Source organism: Arvicanthis niloticus, chromosome Y, assembly GCF_011762505.2.
Source record: "Arvicanthis niloticus isolate mArvNil1 chromosome Y, mArvNil1.pat.X, whole genome shotgun sequence".
Lineage (NCBI taxonomy): Eukaryota > Metazoa > Chordata > Mammalia > Rodentia > Muridae > Arvicanthis > Arvicanthis niloticus.
This window is the reverse complement of record NC_133431.1, coordinates 11,166,982-11,193,355: the sequence shown is the minus strand read 5'-3', so window position 1 is coordinate 11,193,355 and position 26,374 is coordinate 11,166,982. Positions and strand designations below refer to the sequence as shown.

Genomic DNA, 26,374 nt, shown 5'->3' with positions numbered 1-26,374 from the left:
CATCCTCATGTTACTATTTCAAGAAAAGATTCAGACCCATATTATCAGTTTATATTTATTCTACCTGTGTAGATATAAGAATTAAATATTTTTTTGTCCTTTCATATCAATTTTTAAGTTTATTTTCATTAGGAACAAAATGAATTAGGGTCAAGTTAACAAATTTAATTTACTTGTAATTCATTTGCTATTAAGTACATGATGTAAATAACAAACCATGTCTCATGTGTATATTCTATATATAATTAATAAAAAGTCAATTTTTAATAAGCCATGAATTTGTGTCGATTGCTTGTCTGGGATTCCTGTTTCAGAATTTTCATTGTCAAGTGAAAACTTCACAGAGAAATTTTTAGTAAGCCTATTTTTAGTTTGGGCAGAAAGTAAACCGGACATGTCTAGAGCAGAAGAGTACTGAAGGGCATTTTATCTCAGAGGAAAATTAACTGCAGAAATAACTGATGGTGAAACACAGGATAGGGTAACATAAATGTTCTTTGCTGGCAGCAAGCTCTGTGGCTCTCAGACACTTAATCTTTGATTATCTGTGGGGTTCTGTGAATATCAAAGTCTTTGCTTCCTTTGTTAGTATGCTAGTTTTGGAGGCAATGGCTGGAAAAACTTTTCGGTTCTGTTGAGAAGCCTTTCTATAAGTAAGAGAGAAGCTATCAGAATAAGAATAAAACAAACAATTAAGATATAAAATCAATACATTGTAGGCCTGATATTTCTTCTTTGTGTAATAGGGATAATATTGACACACTGGGAGCATCAAGAATAATGGTGGCCACCTTAACCTTAACCCTGAGCTTAACCCTATCCTAACCCTCACCTCTTAATTTCCTAACCTTCTAAACCTTTTTCTAAGAACCCTTATCCTAATCCTAACCATGACTGTCTAATCCCCTAACCTTAACTCAAATCCAGCTTGCTGTGAGGCATATTTCTTAATTACAACTTTTGAAGTGAGAAACCCTTTATTAATCTTGCTCTTTTTAGATGTTCAGATCCACCTTTAATCTGGGCTACAGATTCTTTTGACAATCTACATATATAAAGGACTTTGAGCAGGGTGGTGTTTTTGTTTTTTGTATTGGCCCTATTTTTTGAAAAAACAAAGATTATTTGTTTGTTTATTTGTGTTTTAAAACTGGTATTAGTAAGTACTTAGTTCTTCAGAATTCTGGCATACACTGAAGATCAGCTACAATATCCTGCAGCATGAAATCTACCAGTCCTTGATTTTCTAATTTACCTTGTCCAACAGCCTTTATTGGGAGATTTTATTAAATAACCTTTCTACATACATAGATTCTTTCTCTCTATGATTTGAGCTATGTTTATCTACAAAATGCGTACTAATACAACTGTTGTTTTTCTCCACCTTTCCACTAATGAAGATGTGCTGGCTACCAGTAGTGCTCAACTGTGTTTCCCTTATGATTCTGGCTTTTCTCCAGGGTTGATTTATACCTGTCATCTGGTGGAAGGAAGGTGCAGTTTCCCTGAACCCAGCATGAAGACACAAAACAAGACTCTTGTTTCCTAAAATCCCTCTTTAATGTTAATGGTGTTAGCATTCTGTCTAAAACTCTACCTCACAATTATTTGGTGACAGCCAGGTATCCTCCTCCCCATAGTTACCTCTCTCTAAAGAGAGATGGAATATGATCTATGTGTGTGTATGAAGGTGTGTAGGAATGCCCAGACCCATGGGGAATTGGAGGAGACCTTAGAGAAGGGGGCGAAGAATGAAGAGACAAGAGACACAAAGAAGAAGCACCAGTCTGAATGTCTGATCTAGTGCTTACATTTTATTGCTCAGGCTGCCATTATAAAGGCAAGCAGACAGGAGGGTCATCTGACAGTCAGGGTCCAGGGTCATCCCATAATTGCAGAGTTCTCTAAGCCCACAAGAATTCCTAGTCCAAATTACTTATCTAAATATTTTCTCACAAGCAAGAAGACAATTAAAACATTTCTCACTTCGAGTTGCTTATCTGATTAATATTTCTCCCTGGGAGAAGGGTAATAAATAAAGTATTCCTTAACTCAGGCTGTTTACTTAACTGACACTTGCTCTCAGGCAGAAGGGGGTCTTGGCTCCCAGCATCTCCTCCTTTCTAACAATTTTTAAAGAGACTTGTCTGAGAAAGCAGACATTTGCAAATCTCATTGATAAATGAGAGGGCATTAACCAGAGGGGGGAAGATTGACCTTATCCTCCCATTATCATTAGAAATGGTGTCTTTTGGGGGAGGAGAGGGTTAAATGTCTCATGGCTTCATAGGATATCGAGGGTCCTAGTCAGCTGCTTTGAGACACAAGAAATTGACACCAACCTCTATGCAATCAGGTTTACTTCACGGGGAACTCAGATGTGGGACAATTTGGGTCCTCCCCCTGCGGTACCTTGTCATACACCCCTTGCAGGTTCTTGTGCCATGCAAACCAGCATTCATAGATCTGAGTTCTATACAGTTCCTAAAGGAGATTTGTCAACACAATTCTCCGACATGTCTCTATCAGCCAGATCAAGTCTGTGATAATATACTTGTAGAGGTTTAGATGCCAAGGAGTCAATTTGTTGTTTTATAAAGCCAGCAAGTCTGTTAAAGGCCCAAGGGCTGAAAGCCAAAAGGAGGAGGAGACTGACCACAGGGCCCAGGATTGAAGAAAGAAGTGTGGTAGGCCAAGGGGAAACAGAAAATTTTTAAGCCACCCTTCTTGTTCTCACTGTTTCTTTTGACATTTTAATCTCTCTCTGATATTGGCTATGCTCTCTCTAACTACCCCAGTGTGGTTAGTATAAAAACAGCATTCCTCCTTGAGGGCAGCACGTAGTCCACTGCTGAAGGAAAGCCAGATCTAGCCCTCTGCGTTTTGGGTGAACCACTTCAGACAACAAAATGAGGGATTTTTTCCAGATTAGTGATGTCAATCTCTAGCTGTTCGATGTCCTTCTCAATGTCCCCTCAAAGTTCCAGTAGTAGAAGTCCTGAGGCTAGCATCAGAATTAGAACTTCCAACAGCAGACACCACGGGTGGCATCTTTTTATCTGGAAAGAAAAAAATGAAGGGAATCCTCAGAGAGGTCCCTCTTCCCTGGAAATGACATTATGATCTAAGGGATTTTTGTCATTATCTATTTGTTTAATCAATCGTTCAGGGAACAATCGGGCTCCTCCTTCTTTTGTGTCAAAAATACAAGCACAGCCCCTGTCCCAGATAAGGACAGGGTTGGGGCCTTTCCATCTAGATGTAAAGGGGTCTCTCCACATAACTGTGGCATAGTTTTTATTGGTCTCAGGATGCCAGAGGAGATCAGCAGCAGACTTACCATTTGTGTTCAGATTTAGAAAATTGAGAACAAACAAGGCATGGTGAAGAATATTTCTAGGGGACCCCTTCTGGGTGGATAACTTCCCCCTTTTTAATTAATTAATGTAAAGTGTTCTTGATAGTCTGATGGGCATGTTCAACAATGCCTTGCCCTTGAGGATTATAAGGGATGCCAGTAATATGTCTGATTTGTAATTGGTGGCAAAACTCTTGAAAATTTTTTCCAGTGTGGCCGGGACCACTGTCAGTCTTAATGATCTTAGGCTTACCCATGACAGAGAGACAATTTAAAATGTGGGCTATAACATTTTTTGAAGCCTCTCAAGTATGTAAGCTAGCAAAAATAAATCTGCTAAAGGTGTCTATGGTCACATGAAGATATATAAGACTTCTAGATTCAGGAACGTGTGTGACATCCATTTGCCATATTTCATTTGGGACTAATCCTCTGTGGTTAACACCCAGGTGTGGGTGGGCAAAAGTGTGACACAGGCGGGGCATTGTTTAACAATCTGACATGCCTGTTCACAAGTAGTCTTAAAAAGCAGGCGAAGGGTCTGATCATTTAAGTGATGTAAAGCATGGCTCTTCTGGGCCTGTTCTACAGAACCTAACAGCACTGGAAAGGTCAAGTGGGTGGCAGCATCTGCACAGGCATTTCCTCTAGAAAGGGGACCAGGTAGATCAGAATGAGCAAGGAGATGTCCAACAAAAAAGGGTTGGCATCTATAGGCAATCAGCTTTTGAAGCTGAGAAAAGAGAGGGGCAGCATTTGTGGGGGGTCTAACGTATGGGACCGTTTCAAGAATGGGAACAGAATGAGCAACATAGGCACAGTCAGTATACAACTTAAAAGGGCAATCTTTTAGTAACTGAAAAATCTTTATTACTGCAAAAAGTTCTACAAGTTGGGCTGATTTAAAGGGGAACTAAAAGCAATTGAGCAATTTTCTGTCCTGATTTAATGGTCAAGGGACTGGAGGTGGATGAGGCCAGGATCTTTATTTCACCTGTGAAATCATTATCAATCACTCCTGGGGAGATATTTAAACCCTCAAGAGTGGAGCTGGTATGCCCAAGAAGAAGTCCAAAAGTATTGGGGGAGCAAGGGCCAAAGACCTCAGAATGTAGAACTTGTGTCCCCATCTCAGGTGTTAATATATTGTATCGATGGAGGAACAGAGGTCCAATCCTGTGCTGATTGCAGTTGCTCCTTGGAGGGAGGTAATGTTTGAGTCTGAGGGGTTAATGTTTGAGGGACAAACCTGACAGCCCCAGGGTTTTGCCTCAGATTTGGGGCCAGGGACTGGCTCCTCTGGGAGTTTCCCTGATTCTGAGGCAAGGTATTATTTTGTATTTTTACCTTGGTGTGGCTCTCTGAAGCCCATTGTCTACCACGAAGGGAGCTGGGACACAAGGAGGCAGGGAGAGGATGTTCTGCCTTAGGGGCTTTGCACTCCCTAGAAAAATGTCCTGGCTGTTTACAGTTAAAGCACTTTTTCTGGTGGTCATACTGCTTGAAATCCTTAAGGGCAGCTCCAATGGCAAGTCCTACTGCATGAGCTGAGCCAATGCCTGCACACAGTTTTATATAATCAAGATTTTCAGCAACACTATGGTGGGTCCGTATTGCAGCCTGGCAGGCAGGATTTGCATTCTCAAATGCAAGGTGTTTGAGAAAAGCACTTTCAGCCAGGCAGCTGTAATCTCAGTGTAATCCCAGCACTTGGGAGGCAGAGACAGGCGGATTTCTGAGTTAGAGAGCAGCCTGGTCTACAGAGAAAAGCACTTTTGTTTTCCACATGACCAACAAGTCTTTCAGCTGCATCAGTAAGGCGACTGATAAAGTTACTATAAGGCTCTTCTGGGCCCTGGGGGACCTAGGCAAGGGAAGTGGTTGCTGATCCTTTTGGAAGAAGTTGTTTCCAAGCCTTAAGACCCGCATTTTCAATTTGGACTAGAAGGCCAGGAGGGAACCGAGCCTGTTTTTGATTAGTATCATAAGGGCTCCGCCCCAAATGCTTATCTTAGATCCACTTCTTAGAGGTTTTACTTTCAGAATTGCGAAGCACTATTTCTCTACAGTTTTTAACAAAATCTGTCTTCAAGAAAACATAGTCGCCTCGAGCCAGAGTGGCACGGGCTAAAAAATACCAATCATTGGGAACAAGCCACCGTTCACTCAAATTTTGATTTAAGGATAAAGGGAGCTGTTGGTCAGTAATTTGTTACTGCCATTTTAAAGTCTTTCAGCTGACGGAACCCTAGCTTGTGATACTGTTGACTTTTTATTTCATCTTCCTCACTTTCTGAGTCCCCTGAGGCTTTGTTTTCATTATCAGAGGCCTCCTGCCTGAACACAGTGTATCTTTATTGTTTTCCCCAGCAGGGGCGTCATACTCATTGTCTTCTCCAGCAGGAGAGTCATTTCCCCTTTTAGAGGGGGAGGCAGTGTTTTTATTTCTGCTACTGGAAGAGACAGCAGATTTGCTTCTGGTAACGGGAAAGGCCAGTACAGGTTTTTGAAATTTTGGTTTAGATTTATTCATAGAGATAGCAGGCATTGGGGAGAGGGAAGGTAATTCTAAATCAAGAGCTCACAGTTCTTTTACTAACTGCAAATGTTCCCATTTATCCTCTATTAACTTTCTAAGAGAAGCCATTTTTTGTGAAAGTTGGGCTTTAGCCTTGGTGGTATGATCATTAATATTGGCCAAGTTGAGGATGGGGCAAAAATGGAGCAGCAATAGAATATGGAGGTCTTCCTGGCATGAATGAGCACTGGGGCAGCAAGTCAGGATTACAGTATTTAGCTGCCCCCTCCTCTAGGGACAATGTCTCTGCAGGTGATTGTCAGGCCCATTCTTGGCCAGGGATTTTAAGGATACAAGGGAGGGGTAAATGTTAGCAGGAGGGGGTTTTTGCAGATACTGGCTCAGCTGCAGCAGCCTCAAGGGGAGCAGCAGGGATGCCTGAATCAGGTATGGGAATAGAAACAGACTCACACACAGTGGGTGGTCTAGAGTGTCCCTGTAAGACCTTTTCCCCTTCTTTCACTAACTCTCGAATATCTGGAAATTGTATATAGACTTGAAGTATATCTTTCACCAGGTTCTAATAGGAAAAAGCCTGAACAGGGACTTTCTCTGGACCAAAGATTTTGGAAAAATCTTTTAAGCAATCTCCAACCCTAGCCTATCTTTTCTCATCAGTAGTCCCCTCATGGGGAAACAATGGACAAATATCACCAATGAATTCAAAAAATCTTTTAAGATCCTTTTTCTTAACCCTTACTCCTCGTGCCTTGAGGCTCTCTTTGAGACCCTGTGAGAACAAATCATGTTTGCTCAATGCTTGTTCCATAACTGCGTTGCTTTTTCTTACCTTCACTGGATCAATCTCACAGGTGGGCTACTCTGTGGTGATCACAATGATCACAATGCGGATCTTCTCTCTTCTCTTTTCTCTCCGGGGAAGCGTCAATCCTATGCTTACGGGACGTCACTGTAGAATCAACATTCAATTGACCCCGACCCAAAGGGCCACATGTCTGGCGCTAAGATGCCCTGGCCAGTGGGTATTCGGCAAGACCCTAGGGAAAGGGGCAAAAGAATGAAGAGACAAGAGACACAAGGAAGAAGCACCAGTCTGAATGTCTGATCTAGTGCTTAAATTTTATTGTTCAGGCTGCCTTAATAAAGGCAAGCAGGCAGGAGGGTCATCTGACAGTCAGAGTCCAGGGTCATCCCATAATTGCAGAGTTCTCTAAGCCCACAAGAATTCCTAGCCCAAATTACTTATCTAAATATTTTCTCACAAGCAAGAAGGCAATAAAAACATTTCTCAGCTCGAATTGCTTATCTGATTAATATTTCCTCCCTGGCAGAAGGTCAATAAATAAAGTATTCCTTAACTCAGGCTGTTTACTTACCTGACACCTGCTCTCAGGCAGAAGGGGGTTTTGGCTCCCAGCAGGGGAAGGGGATGTATCCGAAGGCTCATGCCTCCTGCTGAGATATTTTTCCCCAGGAGGGACCATGCCTCATGCTGAGACAGTTCTTACCCCTGAGGAACCTGCCACAAGAGTGTATAGTATAGAATATAGTTTATTCAGGATATGGGGAAGGGAGTTAAAAAGGTAGTAGAGGAAGAGAAATGCAGAGAGAGGCAGAGAATAGAGAAGTACAGGCTAGGCATGAGCATGTGCAGAGAGAGGGGGGAAGGGAAGGGCTCAAGAGGGCAAGAGAAAGAGAGAACAAAAGGTCAAGAGATCAAAAGAAAGGAAGGGGTAAGCATCCACCTTTACAGGGGATCAGGCTGTTGCCAGGTAACTGTGGGGAGGAGCACACCTGGCTCTTGCCAGGTAACTGGTGTGGAGTTTGGACAGAATGCTAAGAAATAGCCGGGAAATCCTTCCACTTGTGGGCACATTAATACCTCCACTGCACACTGAGTACTGGGCTATGGAAGCTGTTCACCTTGATTACAGGAAGAAGAAGGCAAGTGCTGTGAGAAAAGCTCAGGTAAGGTCTGGAGTCAGGTCCTGGTAACTGCAGGATCATTGTTCTTGAGACAGAACAGCTGGCAGCAGAACAGCCAGAGCTGGAATAGTGGGTTCTCTCCCAGGGCTGGTTGGTGTGAAATTCCTCTTTGAAGACAGAATCAAATGCTAATTGGGTGTAAACCCCTCCTGAGCAGTGGAAAATATCTGACCCTGGTCTGGAAGCTCACTTTAAACTTTAAACTTGACTCACTGGCAATCAATGCTTCCAAGCAGACCTGCCAATCAGACAAGGAGGCAAGTACTTCCCGGTATCATTCTGCAAGTTCGAGGAGTTGGTTGTGCAGGCTTGAGTGGTCATCTGTGCCCTGCTCTGAGCTCTGCTGTCGGGTGCTGTGTGGAGACCTCAGGGAAGGTCTGAAATCGAGTCATAGTGAGCACAGGATCACTGCCAACAATGGGTAGGGGCAGGTGGCTAAGCAGAGTGAGCTGGGGTGCTGGGTCCTCTCTGGGGCTCATGGGAAGCATCAGCCAGATGTGACCACCTGTGAGGTCCCTGGTGATGCTCCTCACGTGTTAGATCCGGAGGTGATCTCTGAGTAACATCATTGTCATGGCTGATTCTGAATCTGCCCAAAACATTTGGACCAGTTGCTTTCTTGTAGAAACACAGGTGGTTTTTCTGACTCTGCAGCACATGTGTCCAAATCCTTTTGTCTTTTATAGTATACATTAAGAAGACAGGCCTATCCGGCAGTGGTAGTACACGCCTTTAAACCTGGCACTTAGAAGGGAGAGGCAGTGGGATGACAGTGATGGAATAATGATCAAAAATCATGCTAATCAATAATCAATACTAATCAAGTACCAACAATCAATACTAGTCAATAACCAAAAGTGATCAATAAACATGATAATTAATAATCAATAACCAGCAGTCAACGCTGATCAATAATCAATAAGCAATACTAATCAATAGCCATAATGATCAATAATTGATGGCACATGCCTTTAATCCCAGCACTTGGGAGGCAGAGGCAGGCAAATTTCTGAGTTCGAGGCCAGCTTGGTGTACAGAGTGAGGACAGCCTGGGCTATGCAGATATGGCGGACGGCTGGAGACTACGTTTCCCATAAGGACTCATGCCAAGATGGCGACTGGCCTTCAAACTACATATCCCATGATGCCGGGATGAAAAGTAAGATGGCGGCCGGCCAGAGACTACATTTCCCATGAAGGCTTGGGCCTGGCACATTCGCGTGGTGTTTGGAGATCCCCACAGGTGCTGATTGACTTGACTGGAGAGCCAAGAAACTGTGCCTGGAGACCTCTGCTGCCGCTGCCGCCACCACCACCGCTACAATTGGGAGGCACACCGCTGTCCTGGTGGCATCGGAGGGCTCCTTCTGACATCACAGACCACGCGACGCAATCAGATCGCCCACCGGGCCGCTGCAGACCGGGGAGATGACTGGAGCCTGCAGGTACCCTGGCTGGCTGGTGGTAGCAGGCGGGTGGAAGTGGAGGCCCCGGGTTGCCCATGAATCTGAGGCAGGGGCATGACTGGAGCTGCCTACAATTACTGGCTGGCGGACCTATGGACACACCCCCAGACTTGTATAAAGGAGAACTGTATCCTGTTGGGTGTTATTATTGAAAGACCCCCAGGAGGGGAGACCCTCACTCTAGTATCGGGATATCACAACCAATTAATAACTCACAAGACACAAGAGGCTTTATTTCAGGAATCAGCCAGGCTGAGGTCGAGACTCATGAGGAGTGTCAACTCCGAGGCCAGGGGGAGAAGGGTATTTAAAGGAAAAAAACACAAACCAGAGGGGTGAGGGGGAAACCAAGGAAGGGTATCATAAAAATAGTGGAAAGTTCCAGCTCATCATTCAGTTGGTCATGTGGGAAACATCGTGTATATGTTTTTCTCAGGAATTGAATCTTGCTCAACCATCTACTTTGTGGTCAGCCAGTTCCCAGAACAACCCAGCTGACCTGGATTTTTAGTTCTACATTCTTGTGGTCAGCCAGTTCCTGGAACCTGGAGCTAGTGAACCAGTTGGCCTACATTCTTGGCTCAGCTCTAGGGGGTCATAACAACTTTTCATACCCTTTATACATTTTTATATCTTTAAATTATCACCTGGTTATTATTTTCATGTGGACATAAGGGTCACCAGTATGTGTGAAACTGACCATTGATGGACTGTGATTACTATTCTGGGCTTTCATTTTAAAACCTAAAATAAAATACTTAAGTATAGGTGCGGTGGTACACACCTTAAATCCCAAAAGATGAGCATCAAGCAGATCTCTGATTCAGGTTTTCCTGGTACAGAACAAGTTTTAGGTAATGAAAAGCTTAGGTACAGGCAAAGTGTTACACGGGTATTACCCAGCATTCAGGAGACAGAGCCATGCAGATCTGAGTTCAAGCTTCATCTACAGAGCAAGTTCAAGGACAGCCGAGCTTAGGCAGTGAAGTTGTTGAAAAATAGAAAGCTGGTGATGATGTAATAGAAGGGGCCATGTTCCAGCCTCAGCAGGCAGAGGAACTCAGCAGCTTTGTTCATGTGGCTCTGATTTAGAGGAAAGAATAGAAGGGACGACAATTGATGCTGGTTGGCTGTAGTTAGAAAATTAGTGGTGATGAAGAAGAAACCAGCACCACTGAGGTGAAATCTTCTGGTAAGTGTTTTCTGAGAGGACAAAGAAGCTGTGTTCCAGAGATAGCCAAGGTTGTTCCTTTGGTGTACACCCGCAGTCGATCATGTGTGAGAATCACCCAGGTGGTATTGGTTTTTAAGCATAAATGAATCTCATGCAGAGCAGCTAAGGGCTTGGCACCATGAAGGGAGTGTATGACAGGAATGCAGTGAATCCTAGTTGCAGGGGAAGAACCCAGCATATTGAAGATGTCAGTCCCATGGGATGAGCAGAGAGAATAGCAGAAGCAGTAAAGTGGAGTCAAGCAGAACCTAGAGTGGAAGAGATGGAAGAGATGGAAGAGATGGAGAGAGACCCAATCTCTTTTGAGGAGTGCAGTTGATCATGTGTGGATCCCAGATACTGGAACAAGAAGCTGTAATATTGAAGTTACCTTTGAAACCCTAATATTTTGAAATTCCAGAGCTGTGGGGTACCTGCTCAGGAAAACAGTTCCAGAGAGTGCAGTAACAGATAGTGAGGCAGGTCTTTGGACAAACCACCTTTTTGACTGCCATGCATGGCTTGTGCTTGAACAGGAGCATCTTTCAATAATTAGGACCTCAGGCACAAAGATGAGTTTATAAAGCCCAATCAGTTTTTTTTTTTTTAGAGAGTGCACAAAGTCCATTTGAACAAACATCCTATGACAAACCTCCCTTGTCAACAGCCAGTCAAGGTACAACTGAAGGGTATAGATAACTAACACACCTTACAATGAAAAAGTTAGCCTCCCCATCATGGTTGTCAGATGATTTTGCCCCTTTGATTGGTTCCTGAAGATTATGCCAGTCATGTAATTTTTAAAATATTAAGCTGCTGACCTTTATGTTAATGTCCCAATTTTACTGTAACTGCAATAAATACCCAGCACCCCTAGACCTGGTCGGTCAGTTTTGATCTCATGTGAGGCTGACTTGCAAGCATCCTTATTACAGACCTCATAATAAAGACCTCAATGTGTTTGCATTGCAGTAGGCTTCTTGTTGGTTGTTGGGTCTCTGTGACTTAGACATAACATCTTAGTGCATTGACTAGAACCCCAAGACACCCAGGACTCCCAACTTAAGGAATGAAAGGACGGTTTTTAATATCCACCATTGTTTCTGTGTCAGTGGCTTGTCTGCCAGATATGAGTCTGTGTGCCTTGGTTTTCAGGTTTTTCTTGAGTATATGTGGAGGGAGATGACTAAATTGAACCTGGAACCCTGCTGCAGTGGATACGCTGGAGAGTCGCAGCCCCAAAGTGCTTCAAAGATGTTCCAGAGCCTGGTATAGTGGATGGTGTTTCTCTGGTCTTAATTTCTGGGAAGGTTAGAGCAGACTTGGAGCCCTGCTACAGGGCTCACAGCTGCCATCCTGTCTTCATTTTCTCCTCTTTCCAAGTGGAGGAATGTGCTGGGTAGCCTCTACCGCCCCCCTTGTGGCTGTCTGTTATGTGTGTTGCAATTTGTTATTCTCTGACTGAGGAAATTAGACAGACTCCACCCTAGTCAATTCAGTTTCTAGCCACACACCTTGGGTTAAATCCTTAACAACAGGACCTAGATCCATTGACTAGTCCATGACAGAGAGCTCTTCAAGACAGCATCTAGGGCAAAATCAGGCTCTGCCTACCTTATTTTAAAGGGTAGAAAGACAAAGACCTCATTTTTCACCTCCTGAACTACCCTCTGCCCAGTTCATATGTGACTATAGTTTTGAACTTGGAGCTGTCATAAGATGGAAGGTCATTCTTCATCAAGTCTCACAAAATTTGCATATCTTCCTTGGACAAGAGGTCTTGTCTTGTTGGTGGTCATTTCTGTTGTGTGAGACAATCTGCCTTTCTGTCTACCTTCCAGCTGTTTTAGCCTCCTCTTGGGTAGCACTGGCCTGGGAAACCAGGGTTAAAGAAACTCACCCCAGGTCAGCACATCCTCTGAGCCCCCCATTCCAGTGCTCTGAGCCAGGTGCCCTTCCTATTGTGTCCTTACTCAGCCACAACTCCAACTCCCTCTTGTGGTGGCAGAGCCCTTGTGATTGATATGGTTAGCTCATTCATTTTCAGTTGTTATAACTTCCTCATTTATTATTGTGTCTGTGTCATAGTTGTCATAAATTTTCAACATTTCATAGCTACAGTCATCTGAAGGAGCCTCAGTCGAGGGTGTGCTCTCATCTGAATGGCTGGTTTCTATGTCTGTGAGAGACAGTGTTGATGATTGATTAGGAAGGCTCTTCCACTGAGGCTGACAATATCCCTAAGCAAGTGGTCCTGGGCTAGATGAGAGAGCAGGCTGAGCATGAGACAGTGACCAAGCAAGAGAACAAGCCAGGAGACAGCGTTTGTCCATGCCTTTTGCCTTCAGTTTCTAATCTAAGCTCCCAAATGATGGACTGTGGTCTGACAGAACCATATACAACAACCACTTATTACCTGAGATGCTTTTGCTTAGATGATTCAATCACAGCAGCAGAGTAGCAAGTTAGAACAGCAACAACAACAAAATGGAATCAAAGGGTTATTTTGCTGTTGTACGGAATCGATGTTGTAGATTATATTCTTGTGGACAGGTCAAATTTTGGGTAGAAAGGTATTTGGATTTGTTGGTGTCTCTAACTCCCACTGGGGGTCCTGCCTCACTGCTTATGTGGTCTCTTCTGCATCCATATCTAACTGCTATGCATGTCAGCTAAGATCAACCTTAGACTCCTTGTCGTCCTCCAATTTGTGGTCTCTGACACATCCTAAATGTACCCCCTCCCCCCAGCCAGCTGCAGATTTTGATTCATTTTCCCCCTCTGGCCCTCTGTTGTCTCTCACCACACTTGTTCCTGGTTCTCCCCCATTCCTTTTTCTTATCTGCTCGAACATCCAGTTTTCTCTCTTTCATCTGTTTTCTTTTATTGCTTTATTCCCCCTTTTGAGTGAGATTCAACCATGTTCATTTGGGCCTTTTTCCTTGTATAGCTTCTTTGGGTCTATGAAGTGTAGTGTGGGTTTCCTCTACTTAGTGGTTATTATACATTTGTAGGTGAGTACATACATGCATGTGCTATTAGTTCTGGGTTACCTAACTACGAATGATAGTTTCTAGCTGTATCCATACACCTGCAAAATTCAAGATGTCCTTGTATTTAACGGCTAAATAGTTTTTCCTTTTGTAAATTAACCACATTTTCTATATTCATATTTTGGTTGAGGGGCATCTAGATTCTTTCCAGTTTCAAGTTGTTATAAATAAAATGGCTATGAACTTAGTAGAGTCCCTACTCTAGGTCACCTGCCTTCAAAGAGTCCCTCCAATATCACCTATTTGTCCCTTCAGAGGGTGTGGGCACCTGGCTACCCATGATGGTGTATCAAGTCTCTATTGGGTTAGGTGCATCGTCTCCACTGAGGCCAGATGTGGCAGCCCAGTTAGAGGAAAAGATTCCAATGACAGACAGCAGCTTTAGGAACAGCTCCTGCTACATTAGTTGGAGGACCATCATGAAGACTGAGCTGAACATCTGCTACTTATGGACCATGGTCTTTTTTCCAGTCTCTGTATGTTATTGTTTGTGGCTTAGTCTCTGAATGTCCCCAAGGATCAAGGTTAGTTGAGCCTGTTGGTCTTCCTGTGGAGTTTCTATCCTCTTCAGAACCTTAAATCCTTTCCCCAACTCTTCCATCAGAGTTACCAAGTTCTATATAATTTTTGACTGTGGATCTCCTCTTCTGCTTCAGTCAGCTGCTGGGTGGAGCCTCTCAATGGATAATTATGCAAAGCTCCTGTGTGGGAGCATAACAGAGTATCCTTAATAATGTCCTGGATTCAAGCTTGTCCATGTTGGTCTCCAATTGAATGAGCTTTCATTGTCTATTCCTTCAGTCTCTGCTCCACATTTACCTCTGCATTTCTCTTAGACAGGATAAATTTTGTTCTGGGTATCTCCAGTGTTGTGGTTGAATCTGATCCTTCAGCTTTCTTCTCATGCTCCCATACATTCCCCATTTGGACTCTGTCCCTCAATCACATAAGATACTGTGCACACATTTGCTGTTCAATGCTATGCTATTTTGCAAAACCCGGTGGTTTTATATTTTTAACTTTATTCATTCAGTTTTTGTTTTTCTAGACCAAACTTTTCTGTGAAGCCCTTTCTGTCCTGATTGTAGATATAGAAACCACATAAGCCCCTGACATGCTTTTGTTCAATAAGCCCATGCTTTTGTGCTGCTCTTCATCCACATCTTTCATTTTGAAATTCAGACTAATATGTCAATTATATTATATTTCTCTGGATGGCTTCTGGTCCTGTCATCAATATTTTCTGATGTTTCAGATTCATTGAATTGCATGTGTATGATGTTCTGACTAACTGTTGTGTGTGTCATGGAATTTTTGAATAAATAAGTGTATTATGGCTCGGTGCATGAATATGAATATCATGTGGGCCTCATCTTTACTGTTGTCAGAAGATGGCCTCAGAACTACTAATCTTGAAGAAAAGGATAGGTGTTGGTCCACATGTGTATGCTAGAAATTGACCATTATTATGTGGAAGACCAGCAAGAGGTTTCAACTCCTGACCTATATCTTCTGTGCTACATTCTTTATTTCTGATCAACATATGCATTACTAATATTTTCATTTGTCTATTTTTAACTGTTTAAACATGAATTCCCTTCTAGTAAAATTTAATTAATGTTGCTGTTTAAACTGGTTCACTTCATGTTTATGCAAGATGAATACAGAACTGCAGTGAATGTATAATTCTTTTCAGGAACTTCAGTAAAGAACTGTGAGTTCATTCTATCATTTTTCTTTCCTGCTTTATTTTTGTAGAAGAGTGAGGTTCTTAACATGTAAGATTTGCTGTCCTGTAACTCAATGGATAGACCGTGCTGGCATCCAGCTCAATGACATACACCTGCCTCTACCTCTGTGATTCAAGACATGAGCAAATACATGCAGCTTGCCCATCACTTTTGTAGTTAGTAATTGTTCATACAGCTTTTCAGATTTGTGTTCAGTCCAGTTGATCTGTTTCCCCTGCATATCCCTCTCAATTGCCATTTGTGTTCCAAGGCTATATCCTATTCTAAGGGTTCAGGAGTGACACAGGTGAACCCTGTGTCAAGGGTTCAAGTGTCAATATTTCAAGTTTCTTCTAAACTGACATGGTGATTATATAATAATTCGTGTTTCAGCAAATAAGCAAATAAATTACGAGAATTATACGATTATATTGTCTAGGAAGCATACATTTACTTTGTAGTGATGTCAGTATCAGGCTTTGTGTTGGACACATATATGTGATATTTTAGGATGCAGTGACTTATGATGATGTGCATGTGAACTTCACTGCAGAAGAGTGGAATTTGCTGGATCCTTCCCAGAAGAATCTCTACAAAGATGTGATGCTTGAGACCTACTGGAACCTCACTGCTATAGGTAAGAGTGTGAATTTATTTTTGCTTCTCAATATAAGGGAAAACTGTTTCTGGGTTACTGATGATCATCTCTTATTTCCACAGAGAACAAGTAATATTGAGTTGAATAAAGCAGGTTCATTGCTGTGAAAGTTCAGAGTAACTTGAATTTTGCCTAATTCCAATACCATATCTTTAATTTTCTGGTACCTTGGTTTCAGGCTATAATTTGGAAGTCCATCATAATGAAGAAGAACAACAAACTTCTAGAAGTCATGAAAGGTAATTTTAATGTCTAAGCTGATTCAAATATGCCTGTGAGGAAATTTTAATATGATCTGGAAGCTTTAAAGGAAAGGAAGTGTGTAAAATATCAGTCTTTTTATTGTAGCTATGATTATAATATTCCCCCAAAACTATGTACCCCAAGGTCAGTTATGTGATTTGTGTTTGCAAGGCATTTCTGTAAGAAAGTAGAGAAGGAAACAATGCCTTAAGTGATTCCTTTAGTTGATTTGTGTCTCCATTAGAGTTATGTTGTAGAACAACCAATCGGAATAGTCTCATAATACTTAGATGTTGCACATGGAATAGTGATAAACATGTATCCATAACCTTATAATAAGCACATACTCCATGATAAAGTTGGTGACCCTCATATTCTTATAGTGAAATTTTTAAGTTTCTTGTTTTGTCAGTTTATGAGAGTCAAGAATGTTGTTGTGGAGAAACATTAATCATGTCTACAATGAACAAAAAGTCAATGTATGTGAATTCCATGTGGAAACCTTTCATTTGTTCTTCTTTTTTAATGGGTGTATTAATTGTCAGAATGGAAGAAACAATGTGAGCATAGGGATACTAAAAAGAAACAACCTCTGTCTGTTTCAGAACAATGAAAAGATATGTAGTATTCTGCCTTTGTTACACTTTCTGAATATGATAGGTGTTTGCAATTATTTGGTTTTCTGACTTTACTGGGAACATTTCTAAATTCATACTGCAAAAAATCTTTATGTGTACTAGAATTTTGGCAATTCTTCTGTTCATCCTGTTTTCCAGTGCTGTTGTGGTGTGATGCACACTACAGGAAAAGTTAAGAATGCAATAAGAGTTTTAAAGCTCTTAGTTGTTCCATTTTATTCTGACCTGTGAATGCATCATGTAGAAATCTCATATAGAAAAAGATGTTATAAATGTGAGTCATGTAGTAAATGCTCTTACCATCACTGGTATTTTCAAAGAGGTAAAGCAACCCACAGTGAGCAAGTACAACTGTGAACATCAAAGTGATAAAACCATAAGACCTGAGTGTTCTTTATTATGAGACCAACTGTAAAATTTATTCATATTGATAAAATGATTGATCAGGCTAATGAATGTGGTAAAGCTTTCACATGTGCCCATTATTGTTGCAGGCATGAAAGAAGTCATATTGGAGAGAAACCATATGAATGTAATCAATGTGTTAAAGTGTTTTCATATCACAGTAATCTCCAAAGACATAAGAGAACACATACTGGAGAGAAACCTTATGAATGTAATCAATGTGGTAAAGCCTTTTTGTTTCATAGTAGTCTCCAATATCATAAAAGGACACATTCTGGAGAGAAACCTTATGAATGTAATCAATGTGGTAAAGCCTTTTCATATCACAATAGTCTCCAATATCATAAAAGAACACATACTGGAGAGAAACCTTATGAATGTAATCAATGTCGTAAAGCCTTTGCAAGGCACAGTCATCTCCAAAGACATAAAAGAATACATACTGGAGAGAAACCTTATGAATGTAATCAATGTGGTAAAGCCTTTTCGTGTCATAGTAGTCTCCAATATCATAAAAGGACACATTCTGGAGAGAAACCTTATGAATGTAATCAATGTGGTAAAGCCTTTTCATATCACAGTAGTCTCCAATATCATAAAAGAACACATACTGGAGCAAAACCTTATGAATGTAATCATTGTGGTAAAGCCTTTTCATGTAACAGTAGTCTCCAATATCATAAAAGGACACATACTGGAGAGAAACCTTATGAATGTAATCAATGTGGTAAAGCCTTTTTATATCAAAGTAGTCTCCAATATCATAAAAGAACACATACTGGAGAAAAACCTTATGAATGTAATCAATGTGGTAAAGCCTTTTCATGTCACAGTGGTCTCCGATATCATAAAAATACACATCCTGGAGAGAAGCCTCATGAATGTAGTCAATGTGGTAAAGCCTTTTCACGTCACCATAGTCTCCAATACCATAAAAGAACACATACAGGAGAGAAACCTTATGATTGTAATCAATGTGGTAAAGCCTTTTCATTTCACAGAAATCTCCAAAGAGATAAAAGAACACATACTGGAGAGAAACCTTATGAATGTAATCAATGTGGTAAAGTCTTTTCACAACACAGTGATTTCCAAAGACATAAAAGAACACATACTGGATAGAAACCTTATGTAATCAATGTGACGAAGCCTTTACAAGTTCCAGTTATCTCCCATATCATAAAAAACCCATACTAGATAGAAACGGTATAAATGTAATCAGTGTGGCAAAGGCTTTACAGAACTGTGTCATCTCCAATATCATAAAAATCCCATAACAGAGAGAAACATTAGATATATAATCAATCTGGAATAAATCATTTATAATTGAAAATTCTCCAAAGACATAAATGATCATATACTGGAGGGAAACTGTGTGAATGTAATTAATATGGTAAATGCCTTTTCAGAAAATTTTTGTCTCCAAAACCATAAAACAACCCATATTGGAAAGAAACCTATGAATGTGATCATTGTGGTGAAAGGGTTATGAATGTTCAAAAACTTCTAGCATGCTGAGAGGAACCAGGAATACAGTTCAGCTCGTTCATGAACTCCCTGTTGAAGAAACCTGGCTGACCACAAGATAGATGGTTGAGCATGAATAGGCTCTTGAGAATATCCTATACAGAATGTTCTCCCTGACTACTACTTAGACCCTGTCACAAACTGAATAATGGGCTGGGACTTTCCACGGATAATTTACAGTTCCTCCCTTTGGTGAGGACTTTATAGTGGTAAAAGTCTTTCCATAATTTTTTTTTCCAAAAACATAAAAGAACCCTTATTGGACTGAACTATGAATGCAACCAATGTGCTAAAGCCTTTGCATGTCCCACTAATCTCGAAAACATAAAAGATCCAATATTGGAAGAAACCTCATGAATATAATCAACTCGGTAAAGACTTTTCACAATTTTAGCATCTCCATTATTATAAAAGAACAGGTACAGGAGAGAAACCTCATGAATGTAATCAGTGTTGTAAAGCATTTGCAGGTCACAGTCATCTGCAGTGACAGGAGAGATCACGTACCAGAGAGAAGCCTGCTTGAGTATTGACAGTGTGGTAAAGCCTTTGCATGTCAGAGTTCTTTACCCACACACAAAGAAATCACACTGGAGAGAAGCCTCATTAATGTAATCACTGTGGAAAAACTGACAATTCACTTTTATCTACGACTACATAATAGAACACATTCAAGAGAGTTACTCAGTGTCCTCAAGGTGCTGACATATGCATTGTCTGATACATAAAAGAATACATAGTGTAGAGAAACTGCATGAATGCCATGAATGAGGTACAGTCTTTGCATTACAATATACTCTCCAAATACTTCAAGTAACACACTTTTTAGAGAAACCTTATGAATGTAACAAACGTGGAGAAGCCCGTGCCTATCACTATAGTCTCCATAGACATAAAAGACCACAAATTGGACAGAGATCTTGGGAATTTCCTCAAGTTGCAAAATCCTTTAAATGCCACAGTATTCTCTGAATACAAACATCCACACATACTAGAGAGAAACCTTCTGAATGTAATCAGTGTGGTAAAGCATCTGCATGTCCTAATCGTATTTAAATGCATGAAAGAATTTATAGTAGGAATAAGCTGTGGTGATTTGAATATGCTTGTCCATAAGAAGTGACGATGTTAGTATGTTTGGCCTTCTGGCAGTAGAATTTACTGTTTTGAAAGAAGTAAATTTTTAGGGTGGTAATCTTTGGAGCTCCGGCCAGTACAAAACAGACCCTCCTACTATTTTGCTGGATGACAGTCTCTTCCTGGATGCCTTCTCATGAAGATGCAGAACTCTCAGCTCCCTCTCCAGCATCATGGCTGCCTGCATGCTGCCATTCTTCCTGCTATGTTGGACATGAACTAAACACTTGAAGGTGTAGGACAGATGGAATTAACTATATGCCTTTAAAACAGTTGCCTTGGTCACAGTGTCTCTTCTTAGCAATGAAAATTCTATCTAAGTCAGAAGTTGGTACCCCAGACTTAAGGATTCTTATTGGTAGGCCTGACCATGCTTTTGCCCCAGACTTAAGTATTTTTATTGGTACACCTGACCATGCTTTTGTTGGAAGCAATGTGGATTTTTAGACTTTGGATTTGTACATGCATTAAGTGGAACTTCATGGGCCATGCTAGTAGAACACATATGTACTAAGGGTGATTTTAATTTTGTATATAGTTTTTATAATGCTTTGCTGAAGAATGTTGCTGTCTTTTGCTCTCATCTGAAGGTAAAGAGATTTATTTTGTTAATTCTACTGATGAAGTCTCAGGAAAGCCAAGCATAGCCTTTGGCCTGTGTTTATTCTCATGGTGATTGTTTTGGTCATGCTTAGTAATCTTAGAAAGGAAAAATATGAAATGTTAGCTTCAAAGAGAAAATCTCACTAGGAAATTGAATGAAGCTAAATCCTATGATCAAAGATACACAATGCTATTAAAGAAATGGTGATATTATAGCAAGATTCCATCCACCTAAACATATGGATGTGAGGTTGTATGGATGAGAACTGTATAATGTTAGGCATTATTATTAACTGGTTATAGTTTTTATGTGGACATAAGAAGATACAATTATGTGTCAAATTGACAATGGACAGATTGTGATTACTATACTGGGTTTTCAATTTAAAATCTAAAAGGAAATACTTAGGTCCAGGCATAATGGTACATGCCTTAAATCCCAGGAGATCAGAGTCAAGCAGATCTCTGATTCAAGTCATCCTGGTAAAGAACAAGCTTTAGGTGATGAAAAGCTTAGGTACAGGGAAAGTGTTACACATGTATTGCCCAACATTCAGGAGACAAAGCCATGCAGATCTGAGTTCAAGTTTCATCTACAGAGCAAGTTCAAGGACAGCCAAGCTTAGGCAGTAATGTTGTTGAAAAATAGAAAGGTGGTGATGATGTACTAGAAGAGGCCATGTTCTGGCAAAAACAAGCAGAGGAACTCAGCAGCTTTGTTTTTGTGGCTCTGACTTTAGAGGCAAGAAGAGAAGGGACGACTGAGACAATTCATGCTGGTTGGCTATAGTTAAAAAATTAGTGGTGACAAAGAACAAACCAGCATCACTGAGGTGAAATCTTATGGTAAGTGTTTTCTGAGAGGAGAAAGAAGCTGTATTCCAGAGGTAGCCAAGGTTGTCCCTTGTGGTGCAGCTTGACTCAGTCCTGGGTAAGACTCACCCAGGTGGCACTGGTTTTAAGGCATCAATGTGTCATGCAGTGCAGCTAAGGCTTGGCACCATGAAGGGAGCATGAGAGGAATGCTGTGAAGACTGTTTGTCAGAGAAGAACCCAGCATATTGAAGATGTCAGTCCCTTGGGATGAGCAGAAATAACAGCAGCAGCAGTTGAGTGGTGTCAAGCAGAAACTAGTGTCCTATAGAGGGAAGAGCTGGAGAGAGACCCAGCTTCTTTAATGGAGCGCAGAAGATCATCTGTGGATCCCAGATACTGGAACAAGAAGCTGTAATTTTGAAGTTTCTTTGGAGACCCCAAGAGGCTCAGATTCCCGAGCAGTGGGATACCTTCTCAGGCAAACTCCTTTCAGGAAAGAAAATCAGCCAAAGAGAAAGAATTTTGCTGCAGTGAGCAAAGCAGGAAGGAGTTGGAGATCTGAAGAACGCTTTGACATCAGATATGGAGATGCAGAGTTTGGAGATTGCCTTGCTGGTTTTTGGTCTTCTTTTGGCCCAGTATTTCCTCATAATGGTGACCTATATCCTGTTAATTTGGATGGATAAGATGTGCTATTTGTTTTGGAAAGTATAGGGGATTACAGTTGAATGATTGGATGAATCTCAGAAGAGACTTTGAACTTTGGACTTTAAACATTTATGAGACTTCAATAGATGATGAGGACTTTTTAATTTGAACCTCACATATTTTGTATTATGCTACTTTTAAATATGGTCCCCATACACTCATGTGTTGACACAATTATATGGGGGCCAGGCAATGGAATGTGGTAGTATAAATATGCTTGGCTCATGTGAGGAAGTTATTATGAGATGTGGCCTTGTTGGAGGAAGTGCATCACTATGGGTGTGGTCTTTGAAGTTCTACCCAGTGTAGAATGGGCCCTCCTATTAGCTCCCCGGCAGACAATCTCTTCCTGGCTGTCTTTGGATCAAGATGCAGAACTCTAAGCTTCTTCGCCAGCATCATGTTTTCTTTCATGCCTGCCTTGCTTCCTGCTGTGATGAAAAAGGACTAAATCTCTGAAACCATAAGCCAGTCCCAATAAAACTGTTGCTTTCATAGGAGTTGCCTTGTTCATGATTTCTCTTTATAGTAATGGAAACACTAAGACAGAAACCCTGTGAGTGTATTTAATATGGTCAAGCCTTTGCACAATTCTAGAGTCTTCATTGTCATGAAAGAATACATGGTAGAGTCTAAGCACGCCCCCTGTGACACAGGACATACCTCCTGAGTCTTAAACATGCCCCAAGAGTCTTAAACATGTTCCCTGTGACTCAGGACATGCCCCCTGTGACTCAGGACATGCCTCCAGTGACTCAAGACTCATCCCCTGAGTCATAAAAACACCCCCCTGTTACTCTGGAAACAGTTTTAAACAGGCTCCCTGTGTCACAGGAACGACCCCCTGAGTCTTAAGCAAACCCTCTGTGACTCTGGACATGCCCCCTGATTCTTAAGCTTGCCCTCCTGTGACTCAGATCATGTGTAGATCCCAGATACTGGAACAAGAAGCTGTAGTATTGAAGTTACCTTTGAAACCCTAATACTTTGAGATTCCAGAGCTGTGGGGTACCTGCTCCAGAAAACTGTTTTAGGGAATAAAACCAGCCAAAGAGAAAGAACTTGCTGCAGTGAACAAAGCAGGAAGGAGTAGGAGATCTGAAGAACACTTTGACATCAGACATGGAGATGCAGAATTTGGAGATTGCCTTGCTGGCTTTTGGTCTTCTTTTGTCCCAGTATTTCCTCACAATGGTGAAATATATCCTGTGAAGTATATCCTGTGATTCAGGCCATGCCCCGTGAATTTTAATCACACCCCCTGTGTCTCAGGACACACCCCCTGAGTTTTACGCATACCCACTGTGATTCAGGACATGCCCCCTCAATCTTAAACATGGCCTCTGTGACTCAGGACATGTCCCTGAGTCTTAAGCTTGCCCCCTGTGACACTGGACTTAACTCCTGAGTGCAAAACATGCACCCTGTGACTCAGGACATGCCCACTGAGTTTTACACACATCCCCCTGTGTCTCAGGACACACCCTTGAGTATTAAACATACATTCTGTGACTCAGGACACACCCACAGAGTCCTAATGGACATGTTTAGTATAATGAAGCATTTGCCGACCTCTTTGTCTTCATCATTATGAAACTATTCATACTGGACAGTGGTTACATACTGTGCTAAAGCCTTTACGTCATGAGGTCCACTGAGATCCAACACAACTCAACCGCAGGACAAGGCACATGATAAGAATTTATTGTAATCAAGTCACTGCTGATAAATAAGGGCCACAAAATTACACTCAGAAGCTCAGCTGCAATACCCCAGCCTCAGCCCCACCGTGAACCAGAAAGTTATATAGCTTCCAAAAGTCAAAACCACAAAGTCCTGTGCCAAGTTACAGCTACATTTTTCTCCCAATCACGTTTGTTTTTTTTTTTTTGTTTGTTTGTTTTTACTTTATGTCAACTGATACAGAATGTAGGTTGTATGGTCAACATTATCACAGCCATTTGTTCTTTTGTGGTTAGTAACTTGGATTATATTTTGAGAAATAAAACATGAATAACAGAGATTATTGTTAGGAATGAAGACCCCCAAACTTGGGAGACCCTAAATACAGTCTTGAGAAGTAACGGCCACCCACAAACTCACATGATACCATACCTGGATGCAATCAGCAGAGGTTTATTAGGGAGAAGAGTTGGCAACCAACAGTCAAACAGCTCACTCTCACAGGAGTAGAGTTTGACAAAAGACCAGCAAGCTGAGGGGCTTTTTAAAAAGCAAAAACCATATATCAGAGGAGTGAGAAGGGGGGTGAGGGGTTGTCAAGGATACATAACATAAAAAATAGTGGAACATTGCAGAGGAGCCCAAACCTAAATGATTCAGGATCATGTAGAAAGAGCACTCTGCAACCCATTCTTTCCTCACAAAAATGTGGTCTTGCCATGTCACTTGTTCAACTATTTTTTGATTAACTAGTTGATCCAATTTTTAAGTCCTTGCTTTTTGGGCAGTTAACCAGTAAACAGATAGTGGTGAGATGGCTCAGAAAACCAGTGTTCAAGTTCCAGAAAAGACATGGTGGCTCATGACAAATGGATCTGATGCCCTCTGCTGGCATGCAAGGGTACCTGCAGAAAAAAGCCATCTAAATTAGCCATTAGTATTAGCAATCAGTTAACCAGTAAAGGGCAATTTCACTTAGACAATCTTAGTATTACTTGGTGAGGTAACCTGTGGAGTGTCTAACACTTGAGTTGTTTTATTTGTTATTTAGGGGAAAAGGGCAAGGGATCTATTAAGTTCTACTTTCAGAATAAGCTGGGGCTAAAGAGATGGCACAATTGTTAAGAGTGCTTGCTGCTCTTGCAGAGGAGCAGAGTTTAGTTTGGTTACCAATTGAACCAGAATCAGACATTTTAAGGCATATTTGGAGTAATATTTAGTACACTTAGCCATGGTTTCAGTTACTTGCAACTATAGTCCACTTCAGAAAATTGTGTGTGTGTGTATTTGTGTGTATGTGTGTCTGTGTGTGTGTGTGTGTGTGTGTGTGTGTGTATCAGCACTAATCCAACAATGCTACATGGAAACTTCCAGAAAACACTCCATAAGTTTAAATCAATACTGTTCTTAGCTGTACATTGTCACCTCACACTATTTTGTCAAAATGAATCATCCATCTTGCTTTATAAACTAGAATAGGGTCCAGACCTTGGGCACCTTTGACATCAGGATAGGAAGCTGAGAAAAGTAGCCTGAACCTCTTCTTGCCTCTGCAGCAGTCTGAACCTCTTCTTGCCTCTGCAGCAGTCTGCAGTGTTTATGATTTATTGAAAAGCCTCAGGTGTATGGGGATCATGAATTGCAGTTGGGATTTGCTTTCAGAAATGCCATCTAAGAGCCCAATGAACAAACAGAAAAATGTACTACGGTAAACATTCTTTTAACATTCAGGTTTGACTTTGATTTTTCATTTTGCTACTTAATTCCTGTGAGAATTCAGATGGGGTAGAGGAACCATTCTGAGCCTTGGTCTCCTTATACACAAAGGAGGATACTAGGACTTCTCTTACATGGTGACTGTGCAGATCAGCTGTGATAACCTTTATGGAGCTTAGCTCTGAGGAGATAGATATTCAGTACAGTACATCATAGCTGTTTCTATTATTCATATAAAGTTGTCCTTGACTAAATTCACATGAAAATGACAGAGGAATTGGAGGTCAGCAACAGAGTAAGCCCAAAGACTAACTTGTGACCAACATGGCTACCTAGCAGATTTCCACCATGCAGGACTGAATCCTCCCTGCAAAACAATGGTGAAATGGGGAGGGAATTCACAATTCAAAAAATGTACCTGGCTGCTGCTTCCAGTTGTTCCTATTCCAAGGAAAGTTTCAGACCAATATTATCATTTTATATTTATTCTACCTGTGTGGATATATTGATTAAATATATTTTTGTCCTTTCATATCAATTTTTATTTTCATCAGGAACAAAATGAACTAGGGTCAAGTTAACAAATTTAATTTACTTGTAATTCATTTGCTATTAAGTACATCATATGAATAACAAATCATGTCTCAGGTATATATTCTACATGTAATTAATAAAAAGTCAAAATTTATAAACCATAAATTTGTGTCTATTGCTTGTGTGGGTTTTCTCTTTCAGAATTTTCAATGTCAAGTGAAAACTTCACAGAGAAATCTTTAATAATCATATTTTTAGGTTGGGAAGAAGTTAAACCAGACATGTCTGGAGCAGAAGAATACTGAGAGGATTTTATCTCAGAAGAAAATTAACTGCAGCAATAGCTGACAGTGAGACCCAG

General features: G+C 41.1%; 1 protein-coding gene across 1 annotated transcript in view; it reads left to right on the top strand.

Annotated features, from left to right (window-relative positions):
- LOC143437301 (uncharacterized) overlaps nucleotides 1–26,374 on the top strand; it is a 281,257-nt gene that overhangs the window by 175,290 nt on the left and 79,593 nt on the right. The window contains 1 exon segment of the mRNA XM_076922110.1: nucleotides 17,435–18,016. Within this exon segment, the coding sequence (XP_076778225.1) occupies nucleotides 17,435–18,016 (582 nt within the window).